At 54.6% G+C, this 18,414-nt stretch overlaps 5 protein-coding genes across 5 annotated transcripts; all 5 read right to left on the bottom strand.

Annotated features, from left to right (window-relative positions):
* Window positions 1-4,397: 4,397 nt before the first annotated feature.
* Window positions 4,398-4,958, bottom strand: B0T26DRAFT_708433 (putative ribosomal protein S4.e, cytosolic). The gene has a single exon (XM_060441896.1). The coding sequence runs from the start codon at window positions 4,952-4,954 to the stop codon at window positions 4,730-4,732; it is 225 nt and encodes a 74-aa protein (XP_060295876.1). The 5' UTR covers window positions 4,955-4,958; the 3' UTR covers window positions 4,398-4,729.
* A 1-nt stretch (window position 4,959) lies between these two features.
* B0T26DRAFT_708435 (ribosomal family S4e-domain-containing protein) lies at window positions 4,960-5,928 on the bottom strand. Its single transcript, XM_060441897.1, has 2 exons — window positions 5,828-5,928; window positions 4,960-5,660 (listed from the first exon to the last, which is right to left on the bottom strand). Exons 1-2 carry the CDS (start codon window positions 5,839-5,841, stop codon window positions 5,234-5,236), a joined length of 441 nt encoding a protein of 146 aa, XP_060295877.1. The 5' UTR covers window positions 5,842-5,928; the 3' UTR covers window positions 4,960-5,233.
* A 1,217-nt stretch (window positions 5,929-7,145) lies between these two features.
* Window positions 7,146-10,726, bottom strand: B0T26DRAFT_871660 (uncharacterized protein; the record flags this gene model as incomplete). The annotated part of the gene is made up of 3 exons (XM_060447934.1): window positions 7,146-7,211; window positions 7,280-7,490; window positions 8,977-10,726. 3 exons carry the CDS (start codon window positions 10,724-10,726, stop codon window positions 7,193-7,195), a joined length of 1,980 nt encoding a protein of 659 aa, XP_060295878.1. The 3' UTR covers window positions 7,146-7,192.
* A 2,812-nt stretch (window positions 10,727-13,538) lies between these two features.
* On the bottom strand, window positions 13,539-14,650 carry B0T26DRAFT_751190 (uncharacterized protein; the record flags this gene model as incomplete). The annotated part of the gene is made up of 2 exons (XM_060445340.1): window positions 13,539-14,547; window positions 14,625-14,650. The coding sequence occupies 2 exons, from the start codon at window positions 14,648-14,650 to the stop codon at window positions 13,539-13,541; spliced, it is 1,035 nt and encodes a 344-aa protein (XP_060295879.1).
* Window positions 14,651-16,317: 1,667 nt separating this feature from the next.
* Window positions 16,318-17,822, bottom strand: B0T26DRAFT_751192 (glycoside hydrolase superfamily; the record flags this gene model as incomplete). The annotated part of the gene is made up of 3 exons (XM_060445341.1): window positions 16,318-16,460; window positions 16,607-17,191; window positions 17,252-17,822. 3 exons carry the CDS (start codon window positions 17,820-17,822, stop codon window positions 16,318-16,320), a joined length of 1,299 nt encoding a protein of 432 aa, XP_060295880.1.
* Between the last annotated feature and the right edge of the window lie 592 nt (window positions 17,823-18,414).

The following is an 18,414-nucleotide window of genomic DNA, read 5'->3' on the forward strand; positions in this document are numbered from 1 at the left end:
TGTGGTTTTGATTTTGGTTAAAAACTGAAAGTTCCCGTTAGTTACCGCGTGGGGCCACTTCAAGCACGTCTGGCTCACGTTTCGCTCGGCGCGGCAGCGAGGAAAGAGCGGTTATCCTCAAGGAGGAAGCCGCGTCCTACTCCCCAGTACTTCGTACATTGCACTCGTTCGATGTAGTCTTTCGTGGCCTGGCCTTCGTGCCTTCCTTGAACGACGGACACCGCTAGATTGGTGAGACACAAAAAAGGCTCAGACTGAACATCTGACCTCCTCGCTCTCCTGCAGTCCACCTCACTACAGTACCACTACCGCACCCTCCCATTCCCAGTGCTACTACTGGATATTATGTACAGTACATCTCAGGAACGCTTATCCCGCTCTATTGTATTCATCAATTAAGATGCGATTGATGCCCGGAGATTTCTTTCGGTTACACGGTACCTAGTGGCTGCTCGTCTAGCCCAACCCTTGCCTGCCGGAAGTCGGGCAATCCAGCCGTGTAGAGCCCACTGCCGACTCAGCGCAGCTCGTCCATCAAAAACGAAATATCATTGACTGAGAGCCACGTGCTGTGAGCTTGGGAGACACGTGCCAGTCAGCTTGCACAAACCCCCCGCGACTCCGTCTGCATCTCAGCCCGAAGAGCAAGTCAACTGCCAAGGAGATTGTTCGGGTGAAGCTTGTCTCGGCAGTGGATGACCATCACAAACGACGGACGACTGGCTTACCCCACGCCCAAGCACAAAGCTCGCAACGAGACGGAGAGCTTCACCGTCTCGACAGAAGAGCTGCTGTGAGCTGGTCTCCTGCAGATTAGTACGCAGCATTGGTTAGTTGTTACAGAAAAATCTTGCTCAGTCAACGCCTTGCCAAGCAGACTGGGGGTAAAATCGCTATCAAAGCTTGCCCTCGGGTGAAATGTCGGCCACGCTCACCTCGTCACCCCCACCTCTTCTTCCACTTCCCCTCCCCCTCTCCCTCCCCCCACAGCAAACATGAAAGAGTCAATAGCCTCCTCACTTGATAGCGAATAGCTTGCAGCACGCCCCTGGCAATAAACCCCGAACTGTCGGTGACAACTTTGGGTGACGCTTTGTGGCGGGAAAAGCCTCAAGATCGCACCCCCAAACGGGTTAACATCACTGGCTCGGCGGCCTTTTGCTTCCCACTTGGTGCCACGGAACATGATGGCGCCGGCAAACGCCGCGCCACGCATGCCAAGTCGCCTTCTTCGGGCGGGCAATAAAAGAAGAAAAAAAGAAGAAGCAAAGAAGCCGGGCAGACGGGTACAAGCGTGCCCGCTTGCTTGTCCGCCGCCCAGGCTGTCAAGTCCTTCAAAGCACCCCACCACCTTCGCCTTCCCGCCAGATTCCGTTCAGCTGCCCCTGTCTCAAAAAGTCCTCGCTGGCAACATGCAGGTGGGCAAATTCATGTGCCACCTGGATAGCTGGAAAGATGTGACCGCCTCTCCGGGCTGCGGGGTCCTCGAAACCGGGCAAAATCAAGATTTCGAGAGTGGGAAGGCCAGTTTCTCGGCGACAACAAGAGCCAGGTGTCTGTGTCTCCGTCCGTGTGGCTAGTGAGTTGCATCGGTGAGTCCGGCCCATTACTGAACATACGTATGCACTGTACTGTACAATTTGACGATCCGGGTGCAGAGGGGCAATTATTCCAACCCTTTCCATCTTCTTGCTTGGTTTGGGGATATCCCACAACATGTTGTTTCCGAATCTCTCCCCTATTTTTTTGCTACCGGGAAGCAGTTAGCGGGGCATTAAGCATTTGCCCGCACGTCAGCTTGGGGTCACGAGACGGCGCAAGATGGAACGTCAGTGGTTCAAATCAACGGGAAGGTCATCCGTCCCCTTGGTACCCGCGGAGCCCAGCGGGCAGGACACAGTGTGGGTGGCGGGGGAAAAAAGGAAACATTGGTCCTGTTGGTTATCCATATCCAATAATATGTCTACCCCCGTCCCTATAACGTGCTTCATTGCGTGTTAAGCTCGCATCTGGGACCACACCGTGCTAGCTACTATGCAGCTATAGACCCGTTTCTGGTTTCCATATTTGCTGTGAAGAGGCAAAGGGCACACAGGCACAACCATCACAATATTCATGTAACTGGGTTTCCCGATCACCAGACCGATCAACGCTGTATGTACATATAGGTATTATATACACGTTTAGAGGGGATGTCCGGGGTAAATCTTGCCCAGGTTAGCACGCTATACCACAGAACGCCTTGTTGGTATCGAATCAACCGCATTGCTGTTACTGATGAGTTTATCAGAATGCCGACCCTGTGCGCAGTTTGAAGGCAAACAACTTTGGACTACCTTATCTCCGAAACTAAGGAGCCTGTCGGGTTGAGGAACCAACACACTCTTGTAGCTAGTGGTAAGTCTAACACTAGTACTTCACAGCAACTTAGATGTGCCTTTAGAAAGGCTATATTGGCAGGAACGTCAGGCTGGTGTTACAAGGTACACCGCTTGAGGGACAGAACAGCTTGAAAGTGTGCAGTCTTGTACATGACCTTGAAGAAAGGGATAACCAAAAGGGAGGGCTTTCTGGGTCACCATTTCAGACCTGGGCAGTTGAGATAGGAGTTTGGAACTTACATCGCGTTTGTTCAAGATTCTTCATTCACGGATCTACACAAACCAAATATTTGCTTCCCTGTTTCTCTCTTCCTTCTGTTGCTACCAAGAGAAATATTCTATAACCGTCTTCTTCTCCTTGTCTGCGTGTCGACCTTACGGCCTTGCAATGAATAAACAATACCAATAGATTTCACTTTCAGTTTCAAGAGATAAATTTCCAGAACCTGCTGTCAGGGCCAGCAAGCTTAGTCTGGCCTACTAACACCCCCCTTTTTTTTTTCAGATTCCCCCTTTCTTCCCTCATCATGCTTCGATTCGTTCAACGGACACAAACAGACACACAGACGGCGGCAGTACAATACAACCCGAAAGCCCGAACAGTAAACACTCAAAGACAGACAGTACGTAGTTGTTCGACTGTCAGTCAGACAAGCAAGCAAGCAAGCTCATCTGTAGGTTTCCCGCCAACACGGGTACCCACCCACAGCAAATTCTGGCACAGCACGCAACGGTTCACTAAAGGAAAGGACAAGAAGAACGTTTTGTGTATATGCGTGGTATGTGCATGTGTGTGGTCCTATGGTTTTCAGAAATGCCCCTGGATGGTCTAGCCGTGGTCTGCCCATTCAGATGCAAAGTAACCTGGGGTAGGTGGTAGTAGCCTTGCCAACCCGTCTAGCAAGTAGATCGATTTCAGTGAGGTAGATATAACATCTGACTTGTATATAAATACAGATACAGGAAGTTACTTTGGTCTTCTGCTAAACTGCCTCCCATCTGGCTATACAAACACACATAAGTAAGGTAATAAGTACCTATAGCAAGACGAAGCAGACAGACAGTGAAGTTGATAGCCAGGCAATGCCAGGCTGTGGCATCAAGGTAGACAGACAGACACATAGACAGACATATGAGCAGCTCGAAGGTTGGTAGGTAGGCAGGCAAGGCGGTAGGCGAGGTAGGCAGGTATCAAATAACGCACTCGTTCCAGTTCCAGCTCCAGTTCACTACCTTATCCCATTTGCTTTCCCGCCCCGCCCCCTTTTCCCTTGCGGCTCTTAGTTACCTGACAGACAGGTGTGTGTTTGTGGAAATAGAACTCTCTCGTCTAGACTATTATTGCAGCAAACGAAGAACATGTGAATGCGCACTGTAAGGTGGCCTCCATGTATGTTTGCGAGGGCCATATCTCTCACAGGGCTCTCTCATCACCGGTAAGGTACTATTCTCCTGTTTTCGTTCTTCCTCTTCCGTTCTTCTGATTTTTTTTTCTTCCTTTCTTTGCTTTTTCCCTTGTTGTTTTTCCGCGGGGCACAGGAAAGTGAAGAGAAGCAAATAAAATGAAAGAAGGAAATAAAAGAAGCAAGAAAAACTCTCCACCGTCAAGTCTATTGTCGTCTTATTTTCTAAATTTTCTTATTTCTCCATATTCACATACACACCCTGAACACAACACATCTCTCTCACTGCCATGCTATGAGTCTCAAGACGGTCATATACAGGCAGGCATGCAGCCTGTGCGTGCCTCGACGAGCTGGTTGCGTTGGGGTTTGTGGTGGGCTGGGCTGGGCTGGGCAAACGCCGCAAGCGCCACGGCGGCGGCGGGAAAGCCAGAAGACATTGGGCCTCTTGAGATCTAACATACCACCCCTGACCTCCTCCCGCTGGACGTATAGGGGGAACTAAGAAAAAGAACGGGGGTTCATCAAGAGTGCAGTAGATGCGCTTGCAGGATGACTGGTTGGGGCCCCAAAGAGGGGGGAGAGGGAAAATGGCGACCGCGGTCGGTGAAGATGCATGGCTAGCCGTGTAACACGTTCACCGCCTGAACATCACAATTGCAAGTAAGTCCATACGGACATGCGGAATCGGCGCACGCTGCACGGTTTCAATATGTGGCTGCAGCAGAAAGAACAGGGAGTCAAGATTTGTGAAGAAAAAAGTTATGTTGTCCCACGGTCCGATAGCGCAATCTACCCGGTATCAAAGCCGATCAGGTCTCCGTATACCACGTCGCAGGACGCCCTGGACAGCCGAGCTCAAACTAAAGTGACATCCGGTACTCCGTCCAGCATGCTTTAAGGTCAGCAAACCAATGCCCCTGCCCTTTCCCCAATTACCCCCATTTAGTGAGCAGCCAGCGTCGTGGCGCGCTTGCGGTCACGCTCCTCAGAGATGGTGAGCTTGACGCCCTTGCCCTTGGGCAGCGATACCCACGGCTTCTCGTGTCCAATGACGAAAACGTTGGCCTCACGGGTGGCGAACGTGTTGTCAATGGCATCCTTCAGGTGCACAATGTTGAATCCTCCATCGTGGCGCTCGCGGTTGGTAATGACACCGACGCGGCCCATATTGCGACCACCGGTGACCATGGCAATAGCGCCAGTGTCGAACTTAATGAAGTCGGTAACCTTGCCAGTCTCGAGATCGATCTTGACGGTGTCGTTGACCTTGATCGACGGGTCGGGGTAGCGGATGCTAAACGGAGCGGGCCTGTCAGCAAAATTGAGGGGGAAAATAAAGACGTACCAGCCGTCGAGATCTCGCTCTTCTGTTGATCGCGGCCCTCTCGCAAGGAAACACACGATCCTCCAAAGCTTGGTCCAACGGCTGACAGATGTCGACAGAACTTACGTCCTTGCATCATGCGTAACCAAGAATGGGATTCCACCACGGCCGAGCTGCACGCGCTTGACCTTGCCGAGCTTGTACTTGGCCTCCTCGTCCTGGATGCGGTGGACCGTGAAGCGGCCCTTGGTGTCGTAGACCAGGCGGAAGTGCTCGCCCGTCTTCTCGATTGTGATGACATCCATGAAGCCGGCGGGGTAGGTTAGGTCGGTGCGGACTTTGCCGTCGACCTTGACCAGGCGCTGCATCAGGATGGCCCGGGTCTCGCGGTAGTTGAGCGCATACTTGAGGCGGTTGCGGATGAACACGATCAAGGGCATGCAGTCGCGAGTCTTGTGGGGACCAGCAGACGCCTTAGGCGCATACACGCCCGAGAGCTTGTCGAGCAGCCAGTGCGACGGGGCGCTGAGGCGCTTTTGGTGTTTCTTCCTGTAATGGCGGGTCAGTATCGCGGCCTTCACATCTCGAATTGGTGGCCGGACAGCAGCTCGATCAGTCCCGCAGGACGAATCTCGCCGAGATGCTCGCGGCAATTAAGTGCGCGCCATCGAACCACAGTCGACACGGATTGGAATGCTATATCTCGGCTGACTTACAGTCCTTTACCCATTTTGGCTCGATGTTGATGTCGACTGGCTTGTAGATGAGAAAACGAGGGAGGATTTCCTGAAGTTGAGGAACGCACCTAAAACCAGTGAAAAATATTCTGTGCCTCCAAAACCCTAGTGTGTTTGGTGGGCGGGCGGGAAGATGGGGCAGAAATGCTCCTGGTCTGTGCTTGGAGGTGGGGCACCAAATTTGCAAGGCTCCAAGTCCTCCCTAAAGGCCAGAGCCGCTACCTCGTCTCAACTCCACACCAAAACAAAATACATCCACTCGAAAAGGACAATATAAAAGATCATTAAAAACCTAATAAAAAAGGTGAAAAAAAATACAACACTAGGGATTTGCTGGCCGCCACCGACCTAACTACTGATCTGGCCCTTATTGGATTGTCTATGGGAGAGCGGACGGGATCTCGAATTTTCCTATGAGTCCTGGTCGTAGGTGTAAAGTATGCCGAATTTGGAAGCCTTGATGAGTTCCGGAAAATGGGATAATCTCGTAGGTCACTCGTATATAGAGGCGGTACCAAGAACCCAGGATCCGCGGATCTAAGTATACCGAGGTTTATTAGTTCTACAAGCTCTATCTTTGCCACCTGCCCCAAAATAGAATCCTCTTGACTCTTTTCTCGGCTGCCTGAAACCGCTCCTCATCTGATTCTGTGAGTTACACCGAACCATTGGCCGCTTCAAACAATTCTCATCCTGGATCTTCCTACGCGTACGATCCATACACTTCGCTCTAGCCTCAGCCCACTGCACCATTTCGTAAAGTTGAGAAAACGAAATAGTAATCTCCCCGGGGATGTCATCGATTCTGAGGCAATTAGGCTAGTACCCAAAATCTTTGAGCCCGATACGAAGGATCCGTTCCCCATCGACCAAACTACCATCCACTGCCCGAAAGATACCTGTTTCCGTCTCAGCTGCTTCAAGTACGGCTTCTCTATCTTCCTCAATATATCTTGGCCGCCATACAGTGACCCTGGCTTCTTTTCCCTTCTCCTCCCGGTATTCAAGGTCAACCCCAATAACGACTTGGGTCTGCCCATTTGAACCTAGGATGTAGTCATCTACAAGGAATGGCAAATCTTGTCGTTGTTATGAATGGGAGACCTCCAAGATAATACATTCTACCTCCGCATCTTTGTGCGCAAACGACCCGTCTGGGTAATGGGAACCACCATCACTCTCAATCTTGGGACTTCCTCTTGCGCGGGTGCCCCGAGCGAAATCGGTAGCGACTTGGTCGTTACTCTGCTTGATCATCCATAGTTATCGTATAACTAGGTTTTCGAATCCTCTAATAACGTCTTCGTGGACAATGCCCGCTATACGTAGGAGGAACTTGTCGAGCTAAGGGAAGTAGTCGTACCTAATTAGAGGTTAGCCACCGCAACGCTGAACAAGGGACAACTGGGTAAAGAGGGACAGGCTACCTACTTTGGCCAGCGGTAATTCCCTTCGGCTTCAAAGCGCGCCTCAAAAGCCTTGAACTCGTCGCGGCTGAGGCTGATGCACCACCACCCCTCTTCGACCTCGACTCGGCCACAGATGCGATTGCGAATTTCGGCGATAATCTTATCGATGCCCGAGACTGGCAAGCCCACAGACGGTGTAGGGGAGTTGGGAGATGCTGTCTCTGGAGGTGTTCCTGGGTAGAGAGTCAGCTGATCGAGCTGGGTGATTGTTCGCTTGTCGGCCATGTGGGTGGATAGGTTCGATGATGATGATGATGATAGAGTGTGTGTGCACCCGAGGACCCGGCCGACGTTGAGGCCTGCGACCGCAAGATCGAGTTCGCCATCAGCTAGTTCAGGGCGATTGCAAAGGAGTAACGCTCGCTTTGCTTGTTGGCGATGGAAGGAACAGGTGTATTATTGCAGGGCGATTGCAAGGAGTATGGCTCGCTTTGCTAGGAACAGGTATATTATTGCAGGGCGATTGCAAGGAGTATGGCTCGCTTTGCTTGTTAGCGATGGAAGGAACAGGTATATTATTGCAGGGCGATTGCAAGGAGTAAGGCTCGCTTTGCTTGTTGATGACGGAAGGAACAGGTGTTGCGGGGCGATTGGGAGGAGCGCAGAACCAAAGGGTTAGGTTTATCAGCGAACCTTTACTGATGAGATCCATCGAGACGAAGTAAATAAGTGCCTTACGGAATATCCAGTGGCGGAATCCAGCCCGAGCACTCAACCCTCAACGACGACGCAGTTTCATATTCTTCCGCCGAGTAAGACAGGTTTGCATTACTATATTCCGCTACCGTGAGGCTCCCCTCGCACACACCGACCGGGCAAAACCTCCCTAAATCGTTCGTTTTACAGTAGTAAGGACAGGCAGAGAGACAGGGAGAAAGAGAGAGTGACATAGAGTGCGAGAAAACAAGCTGGAGACCGACCAGCTGAGAAACTATTCGGTAGACTGACACGACCGGATAGGTGGATGAAAAAAGAGACAATGAAGGAATAAAATGGAAACTAAAAGAAAAGAAGAAAAGACAAGAGAAGGGGATAAGAAACCGAGACAATGAAGCGACAGAAAGCCAGCCCTTTGAGAAATGTTTCTCGTTCCGAGTAGAGATTGCTCCCTTTCTAACCTTTAGATCCCCCCTTCCCCCCATTACCTACCGTCGTGTTCGCGCAGTGCTTTTTTCCCCTCCATTTAAAACACATGTGCTTTCCCAGACGACGCCCAGTGTACAATTTTTGCCCTGATTCTCTCATCCCATCTTTCCTCCCCTCCTCCCTCGCCCGGAGGATCTTCGAGTAAGTAATGACAGGAAATTCCCAACCTTTAAGTGATCTACCAAATAAGCAAAAGCACCAGTGGTGACTCCTGGGAGAAGCGCCCGAGTCAGCACAGGTAGAGAGAAATTCAACCGTCCATCTTCATCTTTGCTGCAAAGCATGAACATGGCCGAACAACTAGCCCCCTTATGGGGCAGTTCGCAAAGCGTCCACCAGGGAAAAAAGGAGAAGATGATAAGAATAAGGACGAAAGAAAGAAGAAAGCTTCGACAGAGAAAGAAAAAAAAGAAAACGCGGCACGCGTAAGCAGTTGATACGCTTAGGTATCTAGAGACCCAACTCAGGAGCCAGCTCGTGTGGCGTTGGCGTATTACTCGGTACCATGCCTACCTGGGCTTTGGGAAACGGGGATCAGTTGGCCCACCCGACGCGAAGTTGCGTTGGGGGACCCATCATACGGCCCCGGTGTCGCGTGGCTGTCGTTTGTGATTTGGGAGTCGTCCAGCAGAAGCCGGCCAATGTCCATTTCAGGCGCGCTACTATTGTTCGTGGCAACGTAGGACGACGACGAGGCCGGGTGTTCGTTTGTATATGGGTCGGCCAGTGCGGGCAGAGACTCTGACGACTCGAAATAACCCCATTTGCGCATGTCGTCTTTGGAGCCCGACTTATTCAGCTGCGGCTCCAGCGTCCCCGGCATGTTGGGATGGAGCGAGTTCTCCATGCTTGTGTTGACGGAAGGCTCGAGGAGGTTGCCCCCTCGGCCGGGCTCCTTCGTGTAGAAGCTGCCCTTTTCGATCCTCGCGTAGATGTTTGGGTATTTGTTCCGCACACGGTCACGTAGATCAGTGGGTTGGCGGCTGGATAGGTTGTATTTGGGATCGCGCTGGATTTTCGTCCAGGCCGGCCCATACTGGTCGAGGCCTTCCAGGATCTCCTTGTCGTCCTGGTCGGTGAACGGCCGCCGTTCACGGCGGTGCGACTTTTTGAAGGGACCACGGATGCCTAGCTCCTCTAAATCCTCAATCTTCTTACGGTGTGCTCGGCTTTTCCTTTGCTTGGGGCCTGAATCTGGCGTCTGCGGAGGATACAAGGACGGCCCGTCTAAGTCGGCTGCGCCCCCGGGCTCAATAAGAATGTTCTCGAGCAGCGGGCCGTTCCGAGGTCTTGGGTTATCTTCCGGTGCAGGAGGGGGCGGAGGTGGAGGAGGCGGGGCTGGTGTGTCGACCGGGTCTTTGCCGGAGCGCTTCTTGCCCATGCCCGTGCCTCCGCGCAGCTCATCGGGGCAGCAAGTCCGGAACCGGTCTTTCAGGTCCCCGGCCGTCCGATCATTGAATTTGAAGTCGGGATCTTCCAGGATGCTCGTCCATTTTCCAACGCCGTGGCGATTGACCCCCAACAGCAAGTGATTGGTTTCCTCGTCAGACCACTTCCTCCGCGGTTTTGTAGCGCGTCTTTTTACCTTGGGGCCTGTACTGTTGCTATTGGCGTTGTTCTTCTCCGCGTCGCTCGTGGGGGCCGTGAGGGCTCGTTCCTCAGTGCCATTGGTAAAGTCCTTCAACATGCCCAGGTTCAGCGCTTCGTTGTCGTCAAAGGACCCCGTGATGGGAGGGAAGACGGCCGCGTTGGGCGGCGGTTCGTGCAGGCCATTGATGATTGGAGGGACGACTTGCTGGGTTGATTTCTGTTTCTTCAGTGGCTGGGGCAGTTGGACGAAGTCCTCCTTGTTTGTGAGCGCTCGATGCCTTTTCTTGGTAGAGAGATCTTCCGAATTGTCGGGTGTGTTGTCGCCTACAATCATGCGTAAGGAGAGAGTTGACACGCTTGGCTCCAGTTCTCCGGCGAGGAGCCGCTGCAGCGGGTGGGCCGGCTTGTTGAGGGCGCTGTTGTGGTCGTTGTCGTAAGCACTCTCGACGCGGGGAGGGAGCTGCTTGGGCGCATGCTCGTCGCCTGGCGCGTATATCGGAGGGATCTGGTTTGGCGCAGACTTGTCACCTCTGTGGCCGCCATCAGAGCCGAGCGGGGGCAGCGACAGCGACTGGTCGGCCGACGGGCTAAAGGGCAGCAGCTGTATTGGCGGCAGATCAGGAGTCTGCGAGTTGTTGAGGAGGTGTATCAACCGAGGCTCGATAGTAGCCATCGTGGGACAATGGCCTCGAAGAGGAGGGCATTGGGCAGGCAGACGAGGTGGAGGCTCGAGGAAAGATGCAGATTCCCGGGAGGGGGAGGTGGGTAGGGCGATCACGACGAGGACGACGTCGACGAGACGACGTGGAGGGGTGGTGACGGTGGTGGTGGGTGGTTTATGGAGCAGGCGGGCAGTGATAAATTCGGCTCCGGAGCTTCGACCGAGCGCCGCGCAAACCTAGCTAAGTATCCGTACCGCGGGAGGAGGCACAGTGAGATGGGCTAGGTGTTCGAGGGAAAGAGACGGGAGGGCTGCGAGGACTTGCGGCTCGGCCGTGCCTTTGGAAACAAACCCTTACTTGGACCCTAGGTAGTTAAGTACCTGCGGTAGGTAAGGTAGGTAAGGTAGGTATGTTGGGTGACTGGGCGCCTCTCCCGGCAGTCAGGGTCGTCGGTCTGGGACGTTCGGAGGCGATCCGGGCTCCCCGCGAAATCGTGCAGTGAGGGATGTTCCTCAGGTACGGAACATATATCTCGTTGCTTGCGTTGCGGGAACAGCGCGGCGCGGAGCATCATACACTACAGTAAGGTAATGTACAGTATGTACAGCAGCACCTCAGTACACTAACCCAGGAAGTTACCGACATGCGCAGGTAAGGTACTTTGTACATCGGAATGTGGGGCGGGCTCGCCAAGTACGACGCCCATCGCCACTTCGACAGCAACCTAGAACCGCGGAAAATTCAACTTCAAGTGGCCAAAGTAAACCAACAAAACCTGCCTCTCGGTGGCTAAGTTATCTCTCGCCGCTCCAGTAATTGAGTGCAGAGCACACCAGTGTCAGCTGAAAGAACCCGCCAGCGATCTGTGCGAGCAGTACAGCGAATCCATATCCATTCGAACTTGAGGCACGGGATACTGTCGGCACGGAATACAGACACAGTTCAGCTTATTAGGTTAGGTTAGGTCGAAGGGCGGGGAAGCAGCAGCTGCCGAGACTAAATCGAATGGTGGGGTTTTTTTTCTTAGTCTGGATTTCTCGTGTTCTGGATGCGACTGCCCGAAATGGGTATTCTTTCACTCTTTTTTTCTCTCGTTCCCAAAACAACGGGGCTACTTCCGCGCTTTCCTTTCGTCGACGACGAATGATTGGATTAGACTGGATGAGGTCCAAAAAAAGCCTGCCACCACTGTGCCGCTGCAAATCCCACTTTCCATCAGGTAAAAGAAAATATAAAACACAGAAAGGGGAGGGAAGTGAAAACACGAGATTGGGAAAAGGGGAAGAGAGGCCGAGTGAACTCAATCAGTGTCTCATAATCATAATCGAGAATTGCCATTCGCCCAGACCTTTGTGGCGGTCAGCTATTCCGCACAGCACCTACCTTACATGCCTTACCCGACCAAAGCGAAGAGAAGGAAAAAAGAGTCACAGCATCAAAATCCTCAGCTACCATTGCTCCACCCCATTCATGTATGTCAGGTCAGGCAGTCTGTAACCCTTTCGCAGTACGCGCACTAGCTCCCGTCCCGACGGCGTGGGAATCTATCTGGCTGCCTGCCCCAATAAAATCGCAAAAGGTCGGTGCAGGGAGGGACGGACGGACGGACGGGGTGGTCTTGGCTTTTTTTGTTTGGTGTGTGGTTCTTTTTCATTTATTTTTTCATGTCCTCGTCCTCTGTTTCGTTGGAATACCTAGAGAGAGAAAAGATTCCTTCCCCGCCGCCACGTGCCCGCATGAAGTCTACTTTAGGTGAAGGACCGATACTGTAACCGTAAAAATGTGAGAAAGTGGCAAACTCACTTTCTGATGAAGGCAGACGAGGTTGCTCGTGATGCAGCAGGAGCCTGTCTGTATGCCCCGGCAGCAGGGCTTTCTCCGTCTTTTCTTTTCTTGTTCTTTGCCGTTTCGGTGATTGAACTCTCCCGCCCACAAATGAAAAAGGTGTGGGTCGAAGAAGACTGTCGGTGCCGATCATCAGCCTGCAAGGTGCCCGGACTCTTTCGGGGGGTTTCTTTTTTTTTTCTCTCACCGCTGGCTGACGTAGGTAACTAACTTTGTGAGAAATTAATGATTTTCTGCGAAGGAGGCTATGTGGCTTTTCCACGTCGTACACACTCTAAAGTCATACTGGTTTACTTCCTAAACACCCCATGGGAAATTAGCATTTTTGGGAGGATCATGTGCGAGAGTAAGTGAGGTGAGTGGGAGGAAGGAGGACTGTGGCCACAGATGAATGGGGCGGAGATGGATCCACACAGCCCTCGCCGTCTCGCTGGGACGGACGGGCTGCAGACGGAACGACCCAGAAAACCTCGGTCAGCTGAAATATGCCGTAACACGAACCTGCATGGTGACCACGTTGACGGTCCTGGCAGGTTGCGCAGCGACGCGTTGTGCTCCTCACGCGCCGCGGAGGCAAAGGTTTATTAGTCTACTCGAGGAGTACGACGTCAACACGACAGGACATGGATCTCAGCTAGGCCAGTGTCTTTCTCAATGTCCGCGGCGGAAAAGGGGGTTTATCATTGGGCCGATTTTTCCTTGTTTGTTCTAGACCGAACGAAACCGACTTCTTTGCATTTACATCTTACTTTAGCGAGACCGATGCATACACGCATGCCTCGTTGGGGTTTGATTGGATGTTGTTCATTGCGAGGATTGTACACTACATGTATCCAAACAATAAAGGGGGGAAAAAATAGTTGATCGCCAATGCTTATCCACCCGTCAATGCCACAAAAGTACATACGAAGAGATAGATCATTCATAAAGTAAAACACAAGAAAAAACTGGTAAAAAAAAGCCAGGCTCCTATGGCTCTTAGAGAGCAAGGAAGAGCGCGACCACAAGAGCCGGCATACCAAGAGTCACAGCGGCGTTGCGGCCGGCCCCGGCGGTGACCGGGAACGTAGCTGAAGCGCTCGGCGAGACTGCCGAGAGGCCGCCCGTGCCCACGGCTGCCGGAGAGGCAGCAGGTGTGGGATTGGGGCTGTTCTGAGCAGCAGCGCCGCCAGCCGGAACGTTGGTGGCAACAGGCTTGGCGCTTGTGAGGAGCGTGTTGGTGATCTCGGCCGAGCCCGACTGGACGGCAGCGGCGCCGAAAGCACCAGTAGGTGTGGGTGCAGCGGAGCCCTCCTCGGCGGGGCACACAGTGGTGCCGACGGCAATCACTTCCGTGGTGACCTGGCCGATCTTGGCTGGGCAGTCAGTGACAGTGGCAGCACATGACGTGATGGTGTACGTGGTTGTCGAGTAGATTGTCGACGTGACCCAGCCGGCAGGGACGGCCGTGGTTACCGGCGCGGCGGTGGCAGTGGCGGGTGCTGCGGCGGTCACGGGGCAGACAGTCGTTGTGACCGAGATAATCTCAGTGGTGACCTGGCCAATCTTGCTCGGGCAGTCGGTGACAGTGGCAGCACACGACGTGATGGTGTACGTGGTTGTCGAGTAGATTGTAGACGTCGTCCATTCCACCGAGGAGGAGATGGGGCCACTAGGGGAGACCGAGGCTGACAAGCTCGCGGATGACGAGACACCAGTGCCGGTGCCTGTAGGTACGGTCGATGAAGCGCCGCTGGGGCCGGCAGGAGCACCTGAGGAGACGCCCGAGCTCACTGGGGCATTTGACGGGACGGCGGTCGAGCTGGCAGAAGCGCCCGGGCCACCCGGGCCGCCAGGGACGCCCGAGGAGACAGCACCCGAGCTGGCCGGGGCATTGGACGAAACGGCACCCGAACTGGCCGAGGCAGTGGACGAAACGGCACCAGGGCCACCAGGGACGCTCGAGGAAACGGCACCCGAGCTGGCCGCGGTGGACGAGGCAGATCCGCTGGTAGGGGCGGAGGAAGAGACGGCCGAGCTACCGTTGGCACCTCCGGAAGAGGCGGGGACGGAGCTCGAGGGGACCTCAGACGAGGTAGTGCTCTCCTCATCGCAGGAGTCATCGGTGGTAGACGAGCTGGCCACAGAGCTGGCCGGACCAGACGACACGGGGGCAGCAGTGATGGTGGATGATGCGGACTCCGAAACTCCCGATGAAACTCCCGACGAGGCGGTAGACGAAGCAGGCACGGTGCTCGAGGGGACATCGGACGTGGTGGTCTCATCTTCGCAGGAGTCATCGTCAGTCGTGGTCGAGCTGCTGACGGGCGCCGAGCTAACGGGGGTCGAAGACACAGGTGCCGACGTGATCGTCGACGAAACACCAACTGAGCTCGAAGGAGCGCCGGACGAGGCAGCGGACGAAGCAGCAACCGAGCCCGAAGAAGCGCCGGACGGGGCAGTAGATGAAACAGCAGACGAGGCAGCAGACGAGGCAGCGGATGAAGCAGCAACCGAGCTCGACGGAACGCTGGACAAAGCTGCAGTGGACGACGCAGGGGCGGTGCTCGAGGGGACCTCAGAAGTGGTAGTCTCATCCTCGCAATCATCATCGTCGGTAGTGGTTGAGCTGCTGGGGGTTCCTGAGCTGGCCGGGGCAGAAGAAACTGGGGCCGAAGTGATTGTAGACGAAGCGGGTACTGAGCTTGAAGGGGCCATAGTTGAAGCGACAGCAGACGACGAGGCAGCGGACGAGGCAGCGGATGAAGCAGCGACCGAGCTCGACGGAGCGCCGGACGAGGCAGCCGACGAGGCAGCAGCAGTAGACGACGCAGGGGCGGTGCTCGAGGGGACCTCGGAGGTGGTGGTCTCATCTTCGCAATCATCATCGTCAGTCGTAGTGGAGCTGCTAACGCTGGAGCTAGCCGGGGCAGAAGAGACTGGGGCTGAAGTGGTAGTCACTGAAACTACCGAGCTCGAGGCGGGCGCAGACGAAGAGACCGCAGACGAAGAGACCGCAGACGAAGAGACCGCAGACGACGAGACAGCCGACGAGGCAGCAGACGACGAAGCAACCGACGAAGCAGCAGTAGACGACGCAGGGGCGGTGCTCGAGGGGACCTCGGAGGTGGTGGTCTCATCCTCGCAATCATCATCGTCAGTCGTAGTGGAACTGCTAACGCTGGAGCTAGCCGGGGCAGAAGAGACTGGGGCTGAAGTGATAGTCACTGAAACTACCAAGCTCGAGGCGGGCGCAGACGAAGAGACCGCAGACGAAGAGACCGCAGACGACGAGACAGCCGACGAGGCAGCAGACGACGAAGCAACCGACGAAGCAGCAGTAGACGACGCAGGGGCGGTGCTCGAGGGGATCTCGGAGGTAGTAGTCTCATCCTCGCAATCATCATCGTCAGTCGTAGTGGAGCTGCTAACACTAGAGCTAGCCGGGGCAGAAGAGACCGGTGCCGAAGTGGTAGTCACTGAAACTACCGAGCTCGAAGGGGGTGCAGACGAAGAGACCGCAGACGACGAGACAGCCGACGAAGAGGCAGGTACAGCCGACGAGGCAGCCGACGACGAAGCAACCGACGAAGCTACAGTAGAGGCAGGGGCAGTGCTAGAGGGTACAGAGGAAGTGGTAGACTCATCGTCACAATCCTCATCGTCTGTCGTGGTTGAGCTGCTGCTGGGGGCGGAGCTGACCGGTGCAGAGGAGATGGGGACCGAAGTGGTTGTCACCGAAACTGGCGGCTGGAAGATCGTAGTGCTGCTAGCGGGACTAGTGATCGCAGTGGTGGTGGTAGTCGGCGTAGTGGTGGTAGTCGGCGTAGTGGTGGTAGTCGGCGTAGTGGTGGTAGTCGGGGTAGTGGTGGTTGTCGGCGTCGTAGTCGTGGTCGGCGCAGTGGTTGTAGTCGTGGCCGGCTTTGTGGTTGTCGTGGGAAATCCAAGTCCGCAGCACAGTTGTTGGCCGCCCCAGATGTCGCACTTCGCATTCAGAGACGGGTTGTACTTCCTCAGCGTGGCCTCATCGTATCCGAACGCGTTGGCGATAGCCCAGCAAGAATCACCAGGCTTAACTGTATACCACGTGACACAGGCAGTCGGCGAAGCAGTCGTCGTTGTGGGTTTCGTGGTCGTGGTAGCGGGTTTCGTGGTGGCGGTCGTGGTCACGGACGGGGTGCCGCACATGGAGTCGTGGATGAACTCATAGTACGTCTTCTTGCCGCCATTAACCTTGGCGCTAGCCAGATTCACGTCCCAGATTGAAACACCTCCGAACGACGCCCTGCCCTTGTACTTGTTGATGAGCGTGACAGCAGCGTCTGGCCCCACGTATCCGGAGCCAAGCTTGGGGTCCGAAGTACCGAGGAGTCCAATGAAAATCTTGGCGTTCTTGCTCTGGGTGCCCGTAAGGTAGGTCTCCCAGGCATTGTAGTTAAAGCCGGCAGCGTTCGAGGCCTCACACTGTGCGTTGTTGTAGAACTGGATGAACAGGGCATCGAAGACGGAGCTCTTGATGATGTTGTCCATCTGGAAATACTGAGACGGCGAGAGGGGGCACTGAGGCGCCGCGGTGATCAGATAGGTGCCGGTGGCGGCATCGGTCAACTCGCGAAGCTTCTTGATCATGGCAATGTAGCCAGACTGGTCCTCTACAGTGTCTCACATCAGCAAAGACCAGGCACAGAATCCAGAGAACAACAAATACGTACCAAATTTTGTCTCAATATCGAAATCGAAGCCGTCAAACTTGACACGGTTGCCACCAAAATCAAAGGGGCGGGGGCCGGTAAACTTGGAATTGTAAGGGCCAAAGGCGCCCCATACGAAGTCGGCGAACTCCCTCCCCTTGGCCGGGCCGGAAATCTCGTAGTTGGACGTCTTCTGGTTGAACACACCACCAATCGAAAGGAGAACCTTCTTTCCCAGCCTCTGGCACTTGGCGATGTCACTGGCAAGGTACGTGCACGAGCTCAGGAGGTTCGACTTGACACCGTTCTTGGAGTTCGTGTAGAGAGGCGCATCGCAGTGGGCGGCAAAGTTGGTGCCGGCGTAGTTCAAGCCCGACGGGTCGTGCTCAGGCGAGCTGTTGACGAAGCCCACCGTAACATACTCGAAGCCGGTGCCCTGCTCGCAGTAGTCTCCAAGGCCCTGCGTTCCAGTCTGGCCAAAATAAACGTTGACGATGGGTTCCGAGGCCACGACGGGGGGCGCCGGGGCGCTGGCAAAGACGGGCGAGGCGGCGAGAGCGGCAACGGCCAGAGTCGTCTTGTAGTTGAACATTATGGTGATCTAGAATTAAGTATACACAACGTGCGATTCATATGTATATAATTATACAAATAAGCACCCACAAAAATGAGTGAAGTGGCCAGAGGCCGTAAAGAGAGTGTGATGATACGAGATTAACAACGAAAGGACGCAAACAAACGTTTGCACGGCAGGAGAGCACGCCGTCGGGTGCTGATGGTGACTTGACAAGGACCAAGAGGCGTGTGAAAAAGAGAAAAAGGTCCCCCTTTGGGGGACGAGAAGGGCAGGGCTACCTTTCATACTACCCACGATCCCGGACGCTAGACTCGGGAGAAGAGAACCTGGAAGGAGGGGGTGTTGGAATTGGGGTGCCGTTCGTGCCGAGGGCGGCCAGGAACCAGAACGGGGGACAGTCTGGGCCAGCGACGAGGGAACCTGGCAGCAGATGGATACCGCTCGATACGCAGGTGCCTCTTTCGTAGTAGCGGCCGATGAAAAAACAGGGGGCCCGTTCGGGGCATGCGCCGGCTTCTCTGCCCGCTGGCCACCGCGCGTGCAACTGCACAGTCATTCTATTCCCATCGCGAAGTTGATCTGTCTGTCGACTCAACAGGGCGCCACG

This window comes from Lasiosphaeria miniovina (assembly GCF_030549165.1).
Source record: "Lasiosphaeria miniovina strain SMH2392-1A chromosome Unknown B0T26scaffold_4, whole genome shotgun sequence".
Lineage (NCBI taxonomy): Eukaryota > Fungi > Ascomycota > Sordariomycetes > Sordariales > Lasiosphaeriaceae > Lasiosphaeria > Lasiosphaeria miniovina.